A 22,843-nucleotide genomic window follows, 5' to 3' on the forward strand; every position below is an offset into this window, starting at 1 on the left:
CAGGGTCCTGGGGGAGCTCGGTGCTCTCTCCCCATGTCGTAATCGAGTTCCTCCAGGTGGATTGGCTATTCATAGCTGTGTGTGTGAGTGAATGTGTGAGTGTGTGTGACTCTGGAACCACTGCCACCCTGAACTTGATAAGTGGTTACAGACAATGAATGAGTGAATACTATTAGTTTGATACTGAACTACAAGCTCCTAAGTAACTTACCCAGTGAACCTTGAACCTTGTGACAAGAATCAGTTAGATCCTCAACAAACTTGTAATTTGCAAATACATAAACATAGATTTTGAACTGAACTGGCAACAGAGGAGAGACCCATGGTGTGGATCTGCTTCAATTCAGAAATAGAGCCCTTTTTATTCTCAGTCTTTTAATGTATGAAAATCTACTCCAGCAGGACCAGCTTTAGCCTGTTTTTATCATGGTGATCTGCTACAAAAATAAGACTTGTGTAATCTGGGTGGTATTAACATTAACTTTGAACATATGCAATACACCAATCAGCCATAACATTATGGCCTCCTCCTTGTTTCTCCAATCACTGTCCATTCTCCCAGCTCCACTTCTGGGTGAGCAATTTTGGGGGTAATTTTTAATATATTTTGTTTAAAAACTGATTGAATAATTTTAATGTGGTGGGCAAGATACACATTTAAGTAAAATGTATGAAAAGTATGAAATAAAAATTCAATCTATTATCAGCTCCCATTATCAGCTTCCTACACACTGTGACACCTGGTTTCTATGATCACTCTTTTAATTCAATTCAATTATTCAATTTAAGCTTGATGCATGGAATCAAATATCTCCCACCTCTACTTGTTGGTGCCTGATAGTATGAACATTCTGAAGAGACAGAGAAAAGTTAGTTAGATGACGTCAAAATGTGTTTCATGCAAAAGAGCAGATTTGTTTGACTACACTTTGCTACATAACTTAGGTCTACCATAACTTAGAATCACACAACTAATTAGTTCTCTCATGGAATGTAGCTATGTAGTATTTTATTTTAAAGGAATGAATGATAATTTTATAGTTGTGGAAGCCATTATTCTGACACCTAGTGGCCTAGATCCACTCTATGGAGAACAAACAAGTTGATTTGAGAACTACACATTCATTTGATCCTTTATCTCCTGAAATACAACACTGTTTGCTGCTAAAGTTGCTAATGTTTATTTGGGCTAATTAGGAAGAACGATACCTGCTGAATACCTCTTCCTCATCCATTTCACCAAGTTTTTATACGTATTACAAGAGGTTAACTGGCTTACACAGAATTCTAACTTGTGATATACTGATATATTTATTTTTAAATGATAAGGAAGAGTAACGACACAAAAGAAACTAACTGAAGATAATGATTAATGTTGACTAACAAAAATATCTATGCATTTCCAGTACCATTCTCTCTGTATAATGTATATTCTGTTAATAAACAAGTCGCAAACTCAGGTGCTGAATTCCAATCCAATGTTAGCAACTGTGGATGTAACATATTCACACAAAAAATAATACAGAAATACGTACTGTCCGCCACTGGCACTGTCCTCCTGACCATTGGTCTAGCCACTGGCTGTCCACTGCCCTTATGTACTGCGAGGAATGCAGTGAAAGAGCTGCTCACTCCTGACTGTACACTGAGGTCCACCACCTTTTTTCTTAAGCTCTTGTCATTTGTTTCTCTCTCCTTCATTTCCAGAGACTGGATCACGGTTCGAGCAGCCAGTCGATGAATTCCTAGTCTACAAAGAATGCCAACAGTGATAATGAGAGCATTGAACTTATTTCCAATTCAAGAGTATGAGAGTTATATAAGAGAGCATGAGGGGTGTCACAAATCTCAGGGAAAGTAAGTGCTATCCATGTCCAGCTTATTTTTGTTTGTGTGTTACCCTTTATCCTCAGCTGGTTTAAGGCTGAAGTTCAGCTGGTTGATCACAGGCTGTTCTGCCAATGTGTACTGCACAGTGACGGTTCCTTCATCACCTCCAGAGATCTGAAGAAATCAGATAATATGGGTATTATTATCACATCTGCATTTGCACTCTTGATGAACACCTGATTTAGAGAAGTGGTTCCCAAAGTAAGGGGTGCAAAGCTACTGCCAGGGCGCAACAATGAAATACAGAGTGCATGTCATGGACAATAATTCCAATGTAAATGTGTCTGAGTGGGGGGCAGAAAACAATTCTTATATACAAACATGAGGCACTACAGAAAACATTTGGGAAACACTGATTTAGAGTACACCCAAGTGTTTAGAGACACGCAGACATGGAAAGACTGGCCCAATATTTCAACTAAATTAAAAGTGTCAAAAAATATACAGAACTGTGTAGCAACAAAAAAAAAAAACATATAAAACAATATATTTGTTAGGTCTTGATCAATTTTGTCCATATAATAAAAAAGGAGTTATTTTCAAAATGTAAATCAAAATAGAATACAACAAGGTGAAAATCGTTTAAACTCTATATTTGATTGAATCTAGTGCAAATCCAGCATATCACATGTTGAAGCGAAGCAGTTTCGTTGTTAGTTGAATACCCATTTTGAATTCGAGGGACATATTTACTGTACATCACTGCAGTGCATTTCACCAGCACTTCTTAGCCACACTTGTAAGCGTTTGGGAACAAAGAATACCAATTTCTGTAATTGTCAAAGTGAAATTTTTCATAATGTGCCAACTGTTGGGAGGTCAGTTTAATACCCGGATCTTACTTCAGAGCTATGCTACTGTAATAGGTGTGGTTTGATAGTATCCAAGGACTTTTCTATGACACTGAGAAGAGCAGCTTTTGGCCCCGATTGAGGAGAAAGCTAGAGTGTTGAGAAAAGCTCATCAAATGTCAAAGTGTGTGTGTGTGTGTGTGTGTGTGTGTGTGTTAAGGACATGTCCCTGCCACTGCTTCTTCACCTAGAGTCTTTCTGGTATTCAAGGAGTGAAATGATGTTGGCCCATCATTTAGGCTGATGACTATGTGCTACAGGCAGTAATGCCATAGCAGGACAACACCTACCTCTATATTAGTTCTGACTAAGCATTTGTTTTAAAAACAAGCCTCAGACGTTTAAAGAGATAGTGAGAAATAATTGTTTAATCAAGAAAATCAAACTGCTGATACGAACACATGGATGATATTTAAAATACTGAAAGATATCATTTTCCTACAGTTATAAAAGCTCTCTCACCTTCCCACTGAGCTGAGAGTAAAGAATTGCCCTTTGACCTTGGAAAAGAACTTTGGGGGCTGGAGACAACATAGTGATGGATACACCATTTGGAACAGTCCATTTCACAGTGATGTCCACAGCAGAAGGCTGCAGAGCGAAACTGAGAGACTGCATCACCTGCGGAAAAATGAGGAATATTTTACTCCACTTTTTTCCCAAGTTTTATTTACTGCTACTTCCACCCAATAGCTTATTCTCCTCAGTCTCCCACACGCTAGAGAGTGAAGACAGCACTTGCCAGCCACACCCTCTTTTCAGACTGACATTGGTTGGCGTTTGGAAGGAGAACACAAATGTTTCAACTCATTTTTTTTAGCATGCAGAGTTATAAGAGAAGCAGGAGGGTCACTCCATTCTCTTATGTCTTGCTTTTTTTACGTACTTTGAGCTGTAGCCTGTCATTGCTTTTGATGAACTGAGCGATGCCGCCACCTTCCTTGGCCATTCCTGTGACCAGTGCAGTGCTGGCTCCCTGCCCAATGCCAAAGGTGAAGCACCTAATGTTAAGATAATGCCCAGAGGTTTAGTCCATCCTGTCATTTCTGTAAACTACAGACTCAGTAAACATATTTACTGAACACCAGACACATGTCTGCGAGTGTAAGTGAGAGAATACACTGACCTGTGGGATCTAGAGTGCATTCGAACCAGGTCCAGGATGTCCTTGACATTCCTGACAGCTCCATCCGTGAAAACAAACACCTTGTAAAAGGGTAAAAAATAATCTCAGGTTTAATGTTCTACATACATACCATCAATTAATAGTCTCCCCTCCTTTTGGAGATCAAGTAGAATAAAGCTATGCTCCATATGCTGGATCTGTGCAATACCAATTTAATACAGCGGACAGTAATTATGATGTGATGATGATATTTATATATTTAATTTTATGAAGGATTTTCCAATTCGAGGCAGCACGGTGGTGCAGCAGGTAGGTGTAGCAGTAACACAGCTCCAGGGACCTGGAGGTTGTGGGTTCAAGTCTCGCACCAGGTGACTGTCTGTGAGGTGTTTGGTGTGTTCTCCCTGTGTCCATGTGGGATTCCTCCGGGTGACTGTCTGTGAGGAGTTTGGTGTGTTCTCCCTGTGTCCGCGTGGGTTTCCTCCGGGTGCTCCGGTTTTCTCCCACAGACAAAATAACACACGTTGGTAGGTGGATTGGTGACTCAAAAGTGTCCGTAGGTGTGAATGTGTGAATGTGTGAGTGTGTGTGTGTTGCCCTGTAAAGGATTGGCGCCCCCTCCAGGGTGTATTCCCGCCTTGCGCCCAATGATTCCAGGTAGGCTCTGCACCCACTGCAAACCTGAACTAGATTTACAGATAATGAATGAATGAATGAACTTCCCAATTCTATTCAAGGGGCATACGCCAAAAAAGGGGTGGAAGAGAAATATAATAATGAAATTCTTGAATTTTAACAACCATATAAACACAAGGGAACATGTACATGAACACCCCTACATTTAAGCTTTACATTATTCTGCAAACCAGACTGTGTAGTCACCCACATTTAACATTTCTGTGATATGAAACTGAACCCAGCCTCTTATTCTGCAGCATTTTTAAGTCACATCTGGCACTAGAATGCATTAATTCACCATTTAAGGTGGAACTAGAAAATTAACCAGCTACCTAGAAATCACCTTCTACTAGTGATGTTTTCTGCTTGTTGTAAAGAAAAGGGTCATAATGCATTAAAATTATAATGGGTTTAATTCAAGTGCATGTGTGTATATATTAAATGTATATAGTAAATATGTTATAGCGTCCTGTTCACTCTGTGGTTTCGGGTGTATTTTGGTTGGTATGGCCACCCACTGTCAGAACACAAGCGATGAACTTTCCCTCACGCGCAGGTAAAACATGAGCAGTGAGTTTGGTACTGTCTTGACTGTCCTCACAAAAGGTGGGCTTTCTTCACTAAAAGTGTATTTACCTCCCAGAAAATGTTTGTGAATAAAAACTGAATGCAATGATGTGGAGATGGCAAGTGTCAATATTTTATTCGTAATAGAACGTAGATGACAGATCAAAAGTTTAATCTGAGTAAATGTAACATTTTAAAGGAAAATTACGTTGATTCAAAATTTCACAGTGTCAAAAAATCCCCCAAAAATTGGGACAAGTAGCAATAAGTGCCTGGAAAAAGGAAATTGAGCATATAACAAAAAGCTGGAAGACCATTTAACACTTATTAGGTCAACTGACAACATGATTGGGTATAAAAAGAGCTTTTCAGAGTGTCAGTGTCTCTCTGAAGCCAATACAATCACCAATTCCACCATTGTTGCGCAGAAAGATAGTGCAGCAATACCAGAATGGTGTTACCCAGCGTAAAATATCAAAGACTTTTAAGTTATCATCATCAACCGTGCATAACATCATCAAAAGATTCAGAGAATCTGGAACAATTGCTGTGCGTAAGGGACAAGGCCGTAAAACTCTACTGGATGCTTGTGATCTCCGGGTCCTTAAACATCACTGCACCTCAAACAGGAATGCCACTGTCAAGGATATAACAGAATGGGTTCAGGAATACTTCCAGAAAGCATTGTCAGTGAACACAATCCACCATGCCATCCGCCGTTGCCAGCTGAAACTCTAGGAAGCCATTTCTAAGCAAGGTCCACAAGCTCAGACGTTTGCACTGGGCCAGGGGTCTTTTGAAATGGAGTGTGGCAAAATGGAAGACTGTTCTGTGGTCAGATGAGTTACGATTTGAAGTTCTTTATGGAACACTGGGACGCCATGTCATCCGTACCAGAGAGGATAAGGATAACCCGAGCTGTTATAAACGCTAAAAGGGCCCGGTCTCCTACATGTAGGATTGCGTTTACGGTGACATCTACCCAGAAAGTCTGGCTAGGAAGGGGTGATCATAGGTTAGTAGGGCCTGTAGGGTCTGTAGGGCCACAGATCCCATTTGCGCTGTCACGAATAAAAGGTTTGCTAGGGCACAAGTAGTGGATGTCTTTAGTGAGTGTGCACATAAGCAAGTTGAGTACCAAGTATAAATCAGGGTTATCAACTTGGTATGCTACAAGAGATGTTGTCTTTACCCAAACATAGGCAGAATCTTGCCAGAAACCAACGTTGACAACATCTTTCAAACGGTAGATGTTTTCAGGCGCCATTATGGGAAGGTTAATGATGAATGATAATTCTCTGTCTTGAGGATTGACATAAACTGGGATGGCGCTACCTAAGGTATAGGCTAGGTGGGCCTGGAGGTCAGTAACTACTTCTCGAGTTGCTGTAGACAAAATCTCCTGTACTAAGAATAGAGGCACCAGATAGGGAGGAATTCTCCCCATGGCTAGGCTATCCACAGAGGAGCTGATTTCTTGTAGCATATCAGACAATAGCATATTCACAAGCTAGATGTGGGCAAGGTCAAGTTGCATTACTGAAAGCAAAGAGTTAACCGCCTGGAGCATTTTGTTCAAAACGACACTGTGAGCATTGAGTACTATGACGGTGCCACGTAGGGTTTGCCTGATTGTTTGCAGGTGTTGTTGCTGCTTGTTTAATTGGGTTTTAATGTTTGGAATTTCAGCCTGCAATTCTCCTGCTTGACGTTTGACAGTGGCTACATTGACAGCGTTGACGGCGGATGTTCCGGGGCTCAGTAGTGATCCCACTGTTGCAGCTGCCATTAGCAATCCCCCTATGAAACGTTTAGACTGTTTGTTAAAACCACTTAATTCTGATTGCGTTACGGTAAACTTTTGTAGCTGGCGGAGCATATGAGTTACGTCAGCTTCGGCATGGCTGATAGCTTCCTCAGTCCATCTAGCTCCATTCCGAACAGTTTGCAAGGCAGTTATCGGTAGGTTTTTCCTACATGCTTCGGCGGGATTCGACCGTACGAATACTCTCTGGGTATGGCGGCGACAATTACTGATTAGCAGTCCTGGCTGGTCTTTCAATATTATTCCGGAGTCAGGACCCAGTTCAGTCAATTCAGGGAGCATGGCGGTTCCTGGGGGGCCAACGATCAAGAGAATGAGCAGTGGGGCCATCCTACCGGGAGAGATGCTCATGATTGGATTTAGGGTATTTACGGCGAGTCGTTTTTAGAAAAATTATAACATTTTCCACTATACCCCCATCTTGATAAAAGTTTTACGTCTAGGATAAACACTCTATAATAACTGACGATGAGGGACTAGGATCTTGCACCCTGAGTGTCCTCAGTCTGGTTAGAAGCTTGTTGCCTGCTGAAGAGTGAGAGGAAAAGGGGAAAAGGGATACAAGAACTAAGGTGTGAGTAGAAGGCTGTAGTTATTTGCTAACCAACACCCTTCTTGCCTTTGGTTCTATTGTTTATGACCTAACACAAGCATTAGTATCCCCTACAAGTCCCATGGGGGTTGTGTGTGGTCTGATTTGGTTGCGGTGCACCCACTTGAGCTCAGTACTGCCTCGAACTTTGTTTATCTTGATCTGGTACACAATGGGGGACAGTTTGTCTGTGATCTTATAGGGACCAGACCATCGGGGTAGGAATTTGCGGGCCAGATTCCCTCCTGTTTTCCGTGACCTTCCAACAGGTTGGACAAAGATGTAGTACCACACCTTGTCCCCTATTTGGAGTTCGTCATGGAATGCCTTGTGATCATAGTACGCTTTGCGACCTTCTGCACTATTTTCCAGTTTCTGCTGGGCGAATGCGAAAGTGGCTTTGAGGTGTTTCTGCAGATCCTCCATATACTGATGAGTTGTGTAGGCTACTGCTATGCTAGCTTCACCTGGCTGATATAAGAGATATAGAGGTAGAGTCATCTGTCTCCCTGTCATCAACTCAAAGGGTGAGACCCCGACCGCATCATGTGGGGTCGCACGTATGGCCATCAGTACAAGGGGTAGCTTGACATCCCAGTCTCGCTGGTTTGCTGCTAGTTACCTCTTACTGTTCGGGTGAGTGGTCCAACCTACTCTATCTGGAGGTTTGACAAAGGGAATGATAACCCTTTCTTTTGCAAGGGGGCTCTACGAAGAGGCCACATCTTTTACCATGTGGGGCCAATATGCCACCCGCCGGAGCGCATGGTGTGTTGCTTTGACCCCTTTGTGTCCCGCAGATGAGGAGTCATGAGCGTGCATCAGCATCACCCCATTGTGGCACTGAGGAACCACGAACGCAGGTGAAGTGTGTGAGTCAGTGGCATCAACAAGCATGCCTTTGACAACGTGGAGGGACGCTCTGGCGCCGTATAGGTCTTTAAGGCCTGGTATGGTGTCAAGATCTTGAGCCGAAATGGGACACGTAGATGGGTCAGAGACATGCAGAAGCATTTTAGAAATGGATGGGTCCCGAGCTTGGAGAGTAACTAAGTTGGCATCAGAAAAAGTAGGGTTAATAGAGACAATGGTAGTTTTAGCATTGTCAGGTGACACTGTCGCTACAGTTCGAGACTGTGTAATAGCTAGGACTTCGATGCGGGGTGTTTGGATAAAGGGAGGGGTCGAATGTCCATGATGTGCCTTCGGGGCTCCTTGTTTGGCTAAGCTATCTGCTTGGTCATTGATTTCTTTGTCATTTCCCGGGCGTGACCCCTCACTTTCTTCCAGTAGATCTGCAGGCCGTGCACAGATTCGATTTCAGTGCCTGCATGGCTTGTTCCTGAGCTTTGCCCCAGGTGAATGGAGTATCCTTTTTTAGTAGGTCATAAAGTGGACGGGCTAGGTCCGCATAGTTTTCTATGAACTGGCGTGAGTAGTTGCATACTCCTAAGAAACTACAGAGTTCCTTAAGATTGGTGGGTGCTGCGAGGTCTGTTACCCCTTGCACTCGACTCACTTGTGGTTCAACACCATCAGTGCTTACGAGTAGACCAATGTAATTCACCTTTGTTCTGCACCACTGACATTTGTAGAGTGATATTTTCGCACCTGCTGTTGTGAGTTGGTCAAGAACATGATCAATCTCGTTAATGTGTGCCTGTAGGGAATGGTTGACATGAGTATGTCATCCACATATATGAGGGTGCCTCGCTCGCGGGCATCAGGGCATGCTTTGTTTAGGAAAATGTTGAACTCCGCCGGAGAGTTGGCATACCCAAAGGGGCACCGGGTGAATGTGTACTGTCGGTTTCGCGAAGGTGAAAGCTAGCTTGTGTTGGTCTTCTGCTTGCACCGGGATGGTCCAGAATCCAGAGGCTACATCGATGGTGGAAAATTATTTAGCATTTCGGACTGAGGGAAGTTCTTGCTCTAATTGTGTCATCGGCCACTGAGACAATGGAACCTGTTGATTTAGTTTCCGATAGTCAATGGTCAGGCGCCAATTACCATTGGGTTTTATGACAGGCCATAATGGTGCGGAGTACGTGCTGTTGCAGGGTCAAATTATGCCCTTTTCCAGCAAGTCATCAATGATTTCTTGTACCGGTCCATAGGATGCCAATGGAATTTTGTATTGGCGGACAAATGTGGGTGGTGCTCCTGGACGAGTGTGGATGCGCACTGAGTGAATGTCAGTGATACCACAGTCTGTTGAATCTTTGGCGAACGATTTTTGGTATTTAAAAAGCACTTCACAGAGTTTCTCGTGTTCTTCTTTGCTTTGGAGGGCATCGGCCTCCTTTAGAACTTGTTCGACTTGATTAATAAATTCAGAGTCAGATAGTTCTTTTGAATTGCGTGGATTCAAAGTGTCTTCTCCCGTTTCTGGGAGAAGAGGTGGTTCCCAGGAGGATTCCAGAGATGAATCTAAAGAAAGGACCATGACCATCATTTGATCATCATCGGCAAGATCTATTCTGCAAATGGCGTCTTTACCCATGTCCAGAGCCGAGAAGAGAGCACCTTTGATTCTGGATGATCAAGAAGCAGGGATTCAGGCATTGGACCTATAATAGGGATTCGCAACTCAAAGTCATGGACTGTGTACTCATGGATTTCGTACTGACCAACCAACCCAGAGGAGATGAATGAGGAATTGTCAAGGGTTGAGTGGTTTCATTTCGTACGAACACATAGGTGGACCTTGCTCGTGTTTCCACCAAAGGTGTGGCTTCTAGGGTGAGACCTAGTTCAAAGAACTGAGGTGACGGTTGGAAAAGCGCATGAGCGTGGCTTAAGTATTGGCCAGGATGCATGACCAAGCGGATGGGTACATTTGCGGTGTTCACGGGTACCACAAGGGAACCTTGGTTAGTAACCTGACATACCTCAGGAATAGTTTGTCCTGAGCCTAGGTTGCTGGGATCTGAGGACCATGTTTCTGTCGAAACATCAGTCAAGGACCACAGCACATTATTTAGGGTGTCTACGTGGACATCGAGGCGCACCAAGAAGTCTCTTCCAATGTAAGTGTTGTGTGGCAAGTTAGGGACGACCAAGAAATAATGGGTGAGTACCCTTTTGTTCCACTGAATGGTTAGACCACAAATTCCATCAGTGGGTGATATTACTTTTGATGTTGGGTCGAGAGGAAAGCGACACGGAAAGGAATATTTGGTTGAGTGAGGCGCAGGGTCTCAAAGAGGGTTTGGCTTATGGTGGACTTGTCAGTCCACAGAGCCAGAACGACATTGTCAACATGATGGTCCTGCATTGTGAGGCCGTTCACGATGGGAAGGCCGGGAACGTCTGTTGTGGAAGGCTTAGTGAAAGTGCACAGAAATGTGCTCCACTGTTCTAACATGGCATTAGGGGGCCAGGAAGAGACTGCGGTCTCTGGTGTGGCCACCATGGGTTTCCTCTTCTTCAAAGTGAGAGATGTGACTTGGTGGGTCTCCTATTGATTCAAGGCGGCAACACTGAGCTTCCTGGTGGTGTGGGGTGTAGATGGGCAAAGACTCATGCACTTGTGCCCAGATATTTGACCTTTGAAGTCAATCAGTGGTTCAAAGCGATTAAGGAGGTCTTCGCTTTATTATGAGGAAGGGAATTGTTTCAAGAGGAGACACATGAACTGGATGCACTAATGTCATTGGTCCAATGGCTAAGTGTATTAGTGCCATAGATTGGATCGTGAGGCCTGGATGTGAGTACGGCTGAATCTTAAGAGAACAGTTTTGGAGCTGTATCTCACGATTTTCACGCCGCGCAATGGCTCGAACCTGATGGAACAAGGTGGAAGACATAAGGGTGACATCTGATGCAGTGTCCAGCAGGGCCTCATGTACTAGCCTTCTCTCCACAATGGTGGACAAATAGAACTTGCGTACAACTCCTTTCTCAGTTAAGTGTCCCATGAATTGTTGGACGGGTGTGTCACCTTCAATGACCGAAGGGTCATCTGGCGTTAAACCTTCCTTACCATCTAACTGAACAACCAAGACAGCACTGGAGGGTGTTTGTGAGTCACCCCCCTGTACCATTTGGTCCTCAGCACTTGCCTGGGTCACAAGGAGACTGCACGGTACACTAGAAGACGGAGCTTCGCTTGTCACCTCTCCTACATAACTCTCTACCATTTCTGGGGTGTTAGAGGATGGCTCTGGGTCAGACTGCACAGAGGTGATAGAAAGAATGTCAGGTTTTTTATTTTTCTCTTTGCAAATCATTGCAAGCATTAGAATCAGAAGGCTGGTTCTGAGTTGTTCGCTCATATCCCTTATGGGGATAAGCTGGTTTTCCGCGGCCCGCACCATAGTTTTCTGCAGGGTAATAGTCACGACCATACCCAGCCCTGTCCCGAGGGTTTCAGAAATCTTTTCCGCGATTTATGTCTGGCCTGCGAGGAGGGTAGCGTTTGTGGTGGTGTGAGGGCGGAGGAGATTTTGGGCCCTCATTGGACCACGGAGTGGGTGAAGGATCCTGGGTGGATCTTTGTGGATCGGCCTGAGTGGAACCCTCCAACTCTAAATGTGGGGAGTTGGAGTCGACATTTAAGACTGTGGGTGTTTCGGACTGTTTGTTTGTATTTTGTTGTTATTTTAGGAAACCTGTGAGTGCTAAGTCACGCAGCTGTCTGCTAGACAGGGTGCGAGGGCAAGCTGAGACTCCCAGCTGATGACTAGTGTAGGGATGGAGGTTTTGGATAAATAATGATTTAAAATTGAACTCTTCCTCCATTCCGGAGTCATTTCTAGGTCCGAAATATGCCTGTCTGAGTCTGTTATAATACTGCTGAGGGGGTTCCTGGCGTTGCTGTTTTACATTCAAAGCAGCAGCCAGTCCTGTCTGTGACAGGTAATTGGAGAATTCTTCCTCCAATGCTTGGCAAAGCACATCATATCGCACTTTCACATAGTCTGGCTGACGTTCAATGAAGTTACTGGCGTCTCGGCTGGAGGTCAGTTTAATCACATATATGTCATCTACTGTGATTCCGGGGAACCGTTGTAGGTAGAAATCAATATCTTTCAGGTAAGAAAAGATATCATTAGAACCATCTGGTTTGGGATCAAAGCAGGTTATATTGCGTGCGATTTTGTCCAGGTCCTTGTATGAGGGACCAGGAGAGTGTAGAGGTTGAGGGGGCCAGGCACTGGGTTGCAGTGCTCTGGGTCTAGCAGGGCGTTGCAATGGACGGCTGACAGGAGACACAGGGGCAGGCGAAATACCTGTTGATACCAGAGGAGGTGCTGCAGCAGCTCTAAAGGTTATGGTCCCTGAATCTGGTTCCTGGTCTTCACTATCTTCCTGCTGGTCTTGTCTTTCTGTAGCGGTGCTAGGTGGCACATCAGGAGTGACCGGGGACAGTGTGTTCCCTTCAGCCATTTCGCTCTGAAGTTGACTTAATTTTGCCTCCACCTTTGCCCGCTGTCGCCGTGATACATCAAGTTCACGTTCACTGGCCCTGAGCTGTACTACAGCGAAGATGGCTATTTGACCTAATGCCTCAGTTAGGGACTTGCCCTTGAGTATGTCTGTTAAGTGGTCATCTATCCACTTGGCCACCATGTGGTCATGACTGACCTGTGAGGCTTTCTGCGAGTCCAGGCATCACATCACTGGTGAAGCTGGTCAGAACAGAGAATGCCTCATCCCACGTACTTCCAGGGGAGAAGTCCCTTCTGTCATGTTAGCTGTGTCTAACTGTGAGGTGTACCTTAATTCTATTTAATTAGGATTAATCCCGTTAATCCCTTTTAAATTAAACTGAATTAAAATTCACCTGTACCGAGTGCTCTAAGAATAAATGCTAGTGTGTATGGTGTTTGAGTTCACTTGTGACTCTCTAAAGGAAGACTGTTAGTAGTAGAGTGTGGAGGAAAAGTTGCTATACGCAAGTGAGCAGGAAAGGGAATTTTTATTTTCCCAATAATTAAAGAATTATTAAAATTTGAAAAAAAAAATCAAATTAAAGAATTAAAAAAAAATTTAAATGAAAAATTATTAAACTAAATAAAAATTTCAAATTAAAGAATTATAAAAGCAAAATAAATTTTCCAAATTAAGGAATTATTAAAAATAACGAAAATTAAAAGGACTTTCCTTTTTAACTCTTCACGAACTGGTATCAAATTAGAATGCAAATCTCTAATTACTGCACACTGTATGTTATAGCTCTATCAGCTTACTGTGTTTCCAAGCCTTTAATCGTAGTTATTGAGATATGCAGAGTTTAGAGACAGCCACTAGAACTGTAATACCAGGTCTTGTGAGTGTGAAATGATCAGACAATTTCAATTGCGACAGCAAGTTTCTCCACTAGAGAGTACTGAAAGTAAATCTGAATGGCAACAGCAAGTTTCCAGTATTGGGTTGAACTTAAATTGTAATACCAGACCGCGACACCAGAGGGTGACAAGCAAGTTTATAATGCAATAGTAGCAATGAACACCAGTCGGCGCTGGTGGGAATTGTAATAAACACGGCATGAGCAGACACAATGTAACACGAATGGGAATTTCCACTGTAGCGGGAAGTTTTAACACTAGAGGGCGTTAACTAAAAATCTAAAATGGGAACACAGATTTCGAACACCAAGGCACATTAAAAGGATTTCATTTCTAATGACAGCTTTTAAGCACCAGAGAGCTGCTAAACACTTAAGGTTGCCTCAGAAGACAACCTCCCACCCACTAGAGGGTGTACGGGAATCAAACGTCAAGGGTAACACCACACTTGACCACAAGGAGGAGCACGGGAGGACATGCTTCAATAGACGCTAATTATGAAGTGATTTCCCTGCAATCACGCACTTTAACCACAAGAGGGAATTAGGCTTCCTCTGTTTTGGGGGCGTTTTGAATTTCCCTCCTTAGTTTTAGCTCCGCCCCTTCAAAGGGGTCATTCGTTTCCTGATTTGGCGTTCAGTCCGCCAGAAAGAGCTGAAGAGAGCAGACCGCTCCCTACACAAGCCGTATTTTTGGCTGTGTTCTTTAGTAACCTCCAATCGCCTAGTGCGCGATTCGTTATTAACGCTGGGAGCGACCCCGTTTTAAAACGAGTTGAGGAATTTGGTTTGGTGGGCCTTCGCGCTGGATTTTGTGGCCGAGGGTCGAACCGTAGCAATGACCCACCGCGGGATACGCGCAATGGGGATGCTGAGGCCTTATACAGTTTTATGCATGCAAAATGGCGCAGAGCTGCGCACTTCAAAAAGTGACCAAGCTTATTTTCGACGGTATATACCACAGAACAATTGCCCGCATCAAGCTTTGAATCTCAATCGTTATTCAGCAAAATAAAAAACGGAAAGGATTTCTCTAACCCAAGCTGAGATTATTTATTAATGTGTTTACAGTTTGTTCATAAAAGAGTCTTTTTCCTGCCCCACGTTGGGCGCCAAAAAAGTTAATAACATATGTAGCGGAGTAACAGTATTCGAGTTAGGTATGCTTAACGGTGTTTATCACTTATAATAAAAATTATTATTATTACTGACTTAAATGACAAAAATATTAACAATTAATTAGAGAGGTAAATACTGTAACTGCTAGGGATGAGTTCTCAGGATTTTCAGACTCTTAATGAACAAACTCCACACACTGTATTATTTAAAATAATGCAACACTTTATTAAAAGGAAAGATAATAGTTTGATAAACATAGCACAATCATCAAAATCTCACAGAATCAATGCAGGTGAAACCCGTTCGAATTTAGTAATTGGCTAGGCTATATGACTTGTGAATGAGGGGTTGCTAAATTATTTAATTAGGGTATAATTTTACCAAGAGATTTATTTCGATCTCATCTCTGAAAATGAGGAATTTAGCTTACTTTTTTCTTCTTTTGGTTATGATCACAGTCGAAGTGTCCAGCAGATTTACGCTCTGTTTTCCGGTGTTTGACTTGTCACGGCTGAAGTTAGGCTGAGTAGTTGGGAGAGTCCCTCCAGGATGAGTCAGCCACTTTCGGCATTCTTTAGACGCTGTGACGCCGCTGGCCGTATTTCCCGGAGTGATATTACTTTTCCGATGAAAGTACATCAGAATAGGTTAGCTGTTTTCCTCTGATCTTCAGAGCTAATTTTCGAATTAATTAGCTTATACTTATTTTATGATTTTTTTCTCTGTCCCAGCGGTGTCCTTTATTCTGGCCAAAATAAGTTTCGCCTGCTTTGATCAGTAGTAAAATTAAACTTGGATTGGGCTACAAACATGAACACAAATAAAACAAAGAAAAGATTACTGACAACTACTCGACGTTTACTCTTTAGTTTCTGTATTGCACTGCTAACTGACACAAGGCGTCCCTTAAGTTGCGTGAAGTCTTTTTCTTTGGAGAGTCGGCTTGTCGGCGTAGAGAGAAGACAAAAGAGCGTAAAGAGCGCACGAGAGCTGTGCGAGAAGAGATCCAGAAGATCAAAGAAAAAATCAAGAAACAGAAGTGTCTGCAAGAGCAGAGCGACTCCTTTTTCAGATGTGGTGCGGTCACGCCCATTTGGGAGGTCTATTTTCTCTGATTGGATCCTGGGTCTGAGGTTCACGTGACTTTCTTCACGTTTCAGGGAGGAGAGAGAGAGATCACATATTTTTGGCTAATACAAATAAGGAATAGAATATACTTCATACATACTTGAATATAGCATAATGTATGTACTGGATTATTTTTATCAAATATATATATATATATATATATATATATATATATATATATATATATATCGAGTACATTACCAACTATTCTAGATTTTAGAAAATAATTCGTCTTTTTTCCTCATGCTTGAAACAGTAATACACATCACTCGGTTAGTTAGTAGACAGTCACCTGAGAATAACAGAGGATAATATTACACATTGCATAATATATGTTTAGAATTTATGATATGTATGTGTCCGAAGTGATTTCGCAAATGTCCACTTGGGGGCACTGTTGGTCCATGCTGTTTGTCTGGTTTGAACTCGCGTTGGAGGTCACCATTTGCAGTTCTGGGGCCATCTGTTGATTTTGAATAAGATAAGGTGTGCTATCTCGACGCTGATGGCAATAAAACTGGGGTTCTTTAATCCTGGTCTCCAAGGCTCTGATCTTTTAGGCTTAATGGAGTCATAAACTTGTTTTTCTTTTTCTTTACATTCCTGAAGAAAACGGGAGGCACTGAAAAGTGTTCTGCTTAGCCTTTGTTGTCAGACATAGGTATGTGCGTGAGTTTGTGTGTGTGTGTGTGTGTGTGTGGGAGGGGGGGTGTACAGAGTCTTTCAACACACACACACACTCTGTGGAATGTAGGTTCTGTCCCAAAATTTATCATCAGAGTGGAGAGTATTAATTTTTCATTTCTTGATCTGGTCCATACTCCACTACATTCTAATGCGCACACACTGTGGACTGAGATGCTTAGCTGTGCACACAAAGCCTGTATCTTTCTAGAACATCTTAAAATGAATGGGACACTCTCCAGCAGTTGCACATAGTCCTAAAATCACCATGCTTAATGTCAAATGTGGTTTAAAGGGGTGTATAGCTCATTCGGACTGGGCATGGAGCTGTGGAATGTCATCTAAAAATTGTTTAGGTTCAAATGTGCTGGAGCATTTCTGTAGCCCAGAATGGATAGAGTGTGTCCTTGATAAAGTGAGTGGTGTGGTACCTGTCGGGGGTGATCTGGAAGATAACCTTGACTGTAGATATGATTCAGTGGTTTCAGGAGCTCTGTACCTCCCATGTCCGCATTTATAGCCGCCACCTTCTTCATCGCCTCCTCCATCGTGTTCTGAGTGTATTTCACACTCTTACTGGAATCAAAAATAATTTCATGAACCACTGAGGCTGAGGTTATTTTACAAATAATAAAGACCACATGGTACCCACGGGAAAAAGGACTGAAAGTGCGAGCCAAAGCCATAGTTGTTAAAGTAGCAGCCGAGGGGCAGACTCTTCAGCAGCAGAAGGAGGGTTTCCTGTAAAATTTGTCAAAAATGGAGCATCAACAAGCACATCAATAACATCAACCTATCATAAATTACCCACTTACTAGCTAGGTCTCTCAAACTCCCACCACATGCTGCCAAGGTGAGAAGAAGAACATGCTTCCTCTGAGATGTAAAACCAGCCTCTGCTTTTCTTAACTGCCAATGACAGCTCAACAAGCTTGGAGAAGAACATTAAAGGAACACTATATAATATTTTTACAGTGAAATCACAGCTTCAAAATAACTGTGATGACCCACTGAACTGCAATAAGGTGAATAGAGCCTCTGTCCTTGCTAATCCAGGCTCTGCACTGCAAAAACAGCACTATGTTTTTGCAGTGCAGTAGAAAAAAATCTTACCTAGTGTTCCTTTAAATGCTCCTAAGAGGGAATATTTCTATCATTATTCCTACTCATGCATCTACACCTATGCTGTAAGTACTTGCTATACATATCAAACTGCTCTGAATTACTAATAATTTCCAAACAATTAAATTATGAATATGTTACCCGGGCACTTATGATTGAGGACCCTTGCATGCTGCCAGACTGATCCATTAGAAAAATAAACTCTCCACGTTTTCCAAAAGAAGAAGCCACCTTTGGAGGGAATTCTGGGTAAAGACTGAGCATGATGACAGGGTCACGCATCAGAGAACCTGCAATAATAATAATAATAAAAAAAGAGTTCTCGTTAATGACCATGTGGGGGCACAGTGGTGCTGCAGGTACTTCGTGAGATCTCAAAGTACTAGGTTTGATTCTCTCCTAAGGTCGCTGTTGTGATCTAATCATTTCTGCATGAATTTCCGGACAAACACATGTTGGTAGTTGGATTGACTTTCCAATTTTACATTTTTTGAGTGTGATATCCTGCTATGGAGTAGAGCCTTGTATTTCTAAGAGAGTCTCAATGCTGCTTCTCTTCCTGCACAAATGATGCACCGGATGAGCTCCCTAATTATTGTCCAAAACTATGGAGTGATGTCAATATAATCACTAGAGACGCACTAAGATAACAGTGCACATTTGTAGAGGAACAACTGGTACAAAAGAGACCAAAAAATATATAAAAAGAGAAAAGGGAGCACAAAAGGAAGCTAAAATAAATTATAAGTAGAGCTTGACAGTAATTTACTATCAAAATATATCGCAATACAAAATGTTTCAATGGCAATGATATGATTTTAAATACATTTTCAATATTTCATTATTCAATTACAACATTTGACGCTGACTGACTTTCTTTACACGGCCTGCCGTAAGTTCATTGCACTCAGATTTAAACATAAATAATTTAAAAATACAAATTTTAACAAAGCCAAGAGGTTTATGTTTGATGGTGATGTCATGTTTCTTTTTTGATTTGGCAGTTTTTCTGGGGCTTTTATATTGTTAATATCGATATTAGAATGAAATCTTATCAACCAAAATTAAGAAATAAATTGTGATATTAATTTTGGCCATATCGTCAAGCCCTATGGAGCTGTCTAAGACACAAAAAAGCTGTTTTATTTTAGTTGTTCTCTCAGTTAGAAAAAAATGTTCAACATACTTTTTCATCATAAACTTTATTGATAGCTCAGTCCCTGCTCAAACTGGGTAGCCCTCCAATCCTTGCTCTTTTAAACAATCACAATCTCCTCACACTCATTTTGCTTCTTCGTTTGCCCACTTTGTGCTCACTTCCTCTCTTTCTTACTATTTTACACTGCTTGTTATGCCACAAACAGGGCCCCCTGCTCATGCTCCGTAACCTTGAAAAAATAATTTGTAGAATTTGTTTTGGATTTTGGTGAAGACCTCCTAGATATTTTGCATGCTGGAAATGTGGGACACTTAATTGTCATGGTTACGCTAAACTCTTACCACATTTGGTGTTGTTAAGTCCTGCCTCCACAATGGCAGTGGGCTGATGGGCGTTCTGGTAATAAAGCAGTATCTCTACATCTCTGTCAAACTTGTGGCCTGGAGAGAGGCTCACCTGTATTCAGACAGTTAGAGGACTTATTCATCAAGAGTGTTAGAATAGGAAAATACTGGATTAAGCAGGATAAGTGCAGCCAAAGCTACCAGAGACCATCCTCATATGTTTTATTTTCCTCATCCTAACCCCATTAATATACATACAGCAAATGACCACACACCTCTGCCTCAGTGTGATCTGTGGTAAGGTAAATCAGCTGCTCCAGGGAGCAGTTGGACTCCACTTTAGAAACAGAGAGGGTGGAGATGATGTGGACACGAAGTGACAACGTATATGGCACTAAATTTGCAGTAACAGGTGTGACGTCAGCAACAAGACTCAGATCTGGAAAAAAAAGATACAGATCCAAATAAAACACATTAAATATCATAACTCAAAGAGGACTGGAACAGGACTGGAAATGGTCAGAGAGGAAATTATAAACAGATCATAAACTCTGTTGTAGGTCAAAAATGTGTGTTAGTAATAAATATTTATGGCTTGCCCATGTCACTGGGTTTGTATCGAGGGTTGAGTACAGCTGGCAGACAGAAGCGCAAGCCATGATCCGCCTCCACGGTCAGCTCAATGACGTAGATGAGGGTCACAGTGGCGCTCTCATTTGGAGGAAGGCTGCCCACAGCAAGACGGAAAACATCTGGACTTTCATCACTTTCCTCCAGTAGAAATGCCTGCTTCCCTGAACTTAACGCATGATCATACTTCTCGCGAGCCTGAACAAGAGCGGGAACAATGCATTACGATTGTATTATAGAAAGAAATATTAGGGATACATGAGGGTATCAGAATCATACTGGTGTCTGATGATGTTTATGATGTTGTAATGTCACTACAGCCAATGTGTACTAACTTTTATTGTATCCTGTAAATATCTGGACTGTCAGATTTACCTTCTGTTTGGAATGAACCTCGGCCACCACCTCCTGTCCGCTGACATTGACACTGAAGTGACAGACAGCTGCTTCTGCAGGTAACGGGAACACGAATGTGGCTTCCACTGGAGACTCCTCCTCATTTACGTACTGCAAGGTGGATGTGACCGTGGCAACAAAGCCCTTCACCTGCACCTCCACCTCCACACTCTTTAGAGGAACTTGGGTTAGAGGGAAAGATTGAACACTTCTGTTTTCAAAACATATTTCACACAGCTGGAAAGTACCAGACCATAACTTTCCTTTCAACCACTACCACCTACATGAGGAATGGACGTCTAGAGGTCAAGCCACAGTGATCTACTTTACAGGAGCATTTCTTTACAAACTTGACTCTGACTGAACTCATGAGACAATTTAACATACAGCTGAGCTTTTACTTTTCAAGTAGTTCATCTTACCCTCTAGTTTTCAGCCATCATTCATTAGTGGAAAAAACATCTAAACCTCCGTTTGCTCAATTTTGCTTGGGAGGTGAAACTTACTCGAATGTTGCTGGTATAGATCGGCTAAAGAACAGCTGGCTCATACCGAAATACAGACACTTGGAGAAAGGCATGTTCAAGAAGATAAATCCATATGATAAACTGAGATATTTGTTAAAATCCTGCATATGTTCAAGTATATTTTACAAGGTATGCTTTAAAATATTGACCATCAAAGAAAAAAAAAATCAAAAAGCTGTTACCTTGCGTACATCCCTCTGTTATCAGGCCGCAGCTGTCCATGTTTATTTTAGCCTGTTGAATAAGAAGCTGGTTGTGTGTATCTGCAAGAAAGGTGTGGATGGACATGAATGGCTTGACATAAAGCAATAAAATTCTTTGTGTCCGCTGTCAGAAAAACTGTTACTGAGGCGTTCCCTTTTGCAGTCTCTGTGGTGGTATCCTCAAGGGCACATATTCTGTACCTATTAGGGTAATTAGAGAACATAACTGTAGCTTATTTTATTGTAATTGTAGATTTTAAAGTTGCTTTGATTTCATACGCCCCATTTAAGTCCCAGGACGTACATTATATTCTTTCATTTTAAACAGTTCTATAATGAAAACTCATGGAGAAGAGAATATAATGAACCCACAACTTGACTTTAAAACCACTGTTGTACATTTAAAGGTACTGCTTTTACCTTTAGTGAAAGTAATGTACCTGAACTGTACATTTTTTCTGAAAGTATAAAAGGTCCTTATAGATAAGTCACTTAATTGTGAGCTTGGTCATAAAGCAGAACATTTTAATTTATTCTCAACAAATGCCATTTGCTGGAATTTAAAAAGTAGCATCATAAGAATATTTCATATATTGATTCAGTTTGTAGGATGTGATTCATCCATGTCAGGTGCCTACACACAATCATTGGGCACAAGTCAGGGAACATATAAAGCAGTTACAACAATCACTTCTGAATAATCAGAACAGTTCCAAGACTTAAGGAGGAAAAATTACAAAAAAAAAATCATTATATTGTCACCTGGGGGCCGAGGTGTACCAAAGGTTCTGTACTAAAACAACTCTCCAGTGTGTGAGAAAATTTCTGGTTCTGTTGGGGAATTCAAAACAAATCTCAGGTGAGTTGCAGTTTATTGACACTATATAATGAATAATCACTGCATAATTACAAAAGAAGCTTTTTGAAAGTTAATCATATTATACATATGCAACAACACTTATTCATTGCAATATTATAAGGGCTTGATTATCAAAAAACACTGTTTTAATAAATGGCTGTTTTAATATAACACAGAATTAGTATAGTAACAATAGCAGAATATATCACTTTACAAAAATAATAATAAGGAAGCATGTCACAGTTCTAACATCAAGTGATTTTTTGTATTATACAGCATGCATTGATTATAATAAGATAAGTAATGAAAGGGCTCCTACCTACCTGTGTGATGGAACAGCATGTGGTGAGATGTTCCTGGCTTATGGCTTAAAGAAATAAGAGGTGGGGGTGGTTTTTTAACCAAAAAAATGGGGGCGGTACTCATAGAGCTAGAGTTTACGGAGTTCTACACAACAGATTCTGTAACATACAGGAAAATACATTTTTCACTTTTAATAGTTTATTAATATTGCCATGTTATTATTTATTTATTTATTTATTAATATTACTCGATTTTGACTTTGTGTGCAAAACAGTGAGTCTACAAGAAGCTATATATGATTTCTATGATCAAAATTAAATTCTTAAACTTAATATCTTTCCTGCATTAACAATATAATACATTGTATGGCCAGCAGTGAACATCTGCTTATTCAACAGACCTCCACATATTGATGGTATTTATAGGGAATTATCTCTCCTGGGAAGGCTATAGCTTAGATGTTGGGACATTGCTTTGAGGCTAACAGAGGACAGTCCATCACTCCAGTGAACACTGCTCCACTGCTCCACAGCCTGATGGTTTAGGTC

The 22,843-nt window shown here is 41.7% G+C and overlaps 1 protein-coding gene across 21 annotated transcripts in view; it reads right to left on the reverse strand.

Annotated features, from left to right (window-relative positions):
- The window catches only part of LOC136709235 (von Willebrand factor A domain-containing protein 5A-like), a 31,587-nt gene extending 9,240 nt beyond the window's left edge, over positions 1–22,347 (reverse strand). For 11 of the 21 annotated variants that reach the window (XR_010804472.1, XR_010804468.1, XR_010804467.1 and 8 more), the window contains exons 1-16: positions 22,316–22,347; positions 21,896–21,964; positions 21,113–21,193; positions 20,383–20,585; positions 19,977–20,205; positions 19,653–19,816; positions 19,375–19,489; positions 18,016–18,164; positions 17,405–17,493; positions 17,184–17,328; positions 3,868–3,947; positions 3,628–3,742; positions 3,204–3,362; positions 1,901–2,004; positions 1,536–1,750; positions 819–851 (exon numbers count right to left, since the gene is read on the reverse strand). Coding sequence is in view for 15 of the 21 variants with exons in the window: in XM_066684335.1 (XP_066540432.1) it covers positions 819–851; positions 1,536–1,750; positions 1,901–2,004; positions 3,204–3,362; positions 3,628–3,742; positions 3,868–3,947; positions 17,184–17,328; positions 17,405–17,493; positions 18,016–18,164; positions 19,375–19,489; positions 19,653–19,816; positions 19,977–20,205; positions 20,383–20,585; positions 21,113–21,152 (1,840 nt within the window). In the remaining 6 variants the exon portion in view is untranslated. Of the gene's footprint in view, positions 1–818; positions 852–1,535; positions 1,751–1,900; positions 2,005–3,203; positions 3,363–3,627; positions 3,743–3,867; positions 3,948–17,183; positions 17,329–17,404; positions 17,494–18,015; positions 18,165–19,374; positions 19,490–19,652; positions 19,817–19,976; positions 20,206–20,382; positions 20,586–21,112; positions 21,194–21,895; positions 21,965–22,311 lie in introns of all 21 variants that reach the window. The other 10 variants (XM_066684324.1, XM_066684328.1, XM_066684326.1 and 7 more) reach the window with 2 other exon arrangements.
- Between the last annotated feature and the right edge of the window lie 496 nt (positions 22,348–22,843).

This window comes from Hoplias malabaricus, chromosome 11, assembly GCF_029633855.1.
Source record: "Hoplias malabaricus isolate fHopMal1 chromosome 11, fHopMal1.hap1, whole genome shotgun sequence".
In the NCBI taxonomy this organism is placed as follows: domain Eukaryota; kingdom Metazoa; phylum Chordata; class Actinopteri; order Characiformes; family Erythrinidae; genus Hoplias; species Hoplias malabaricus.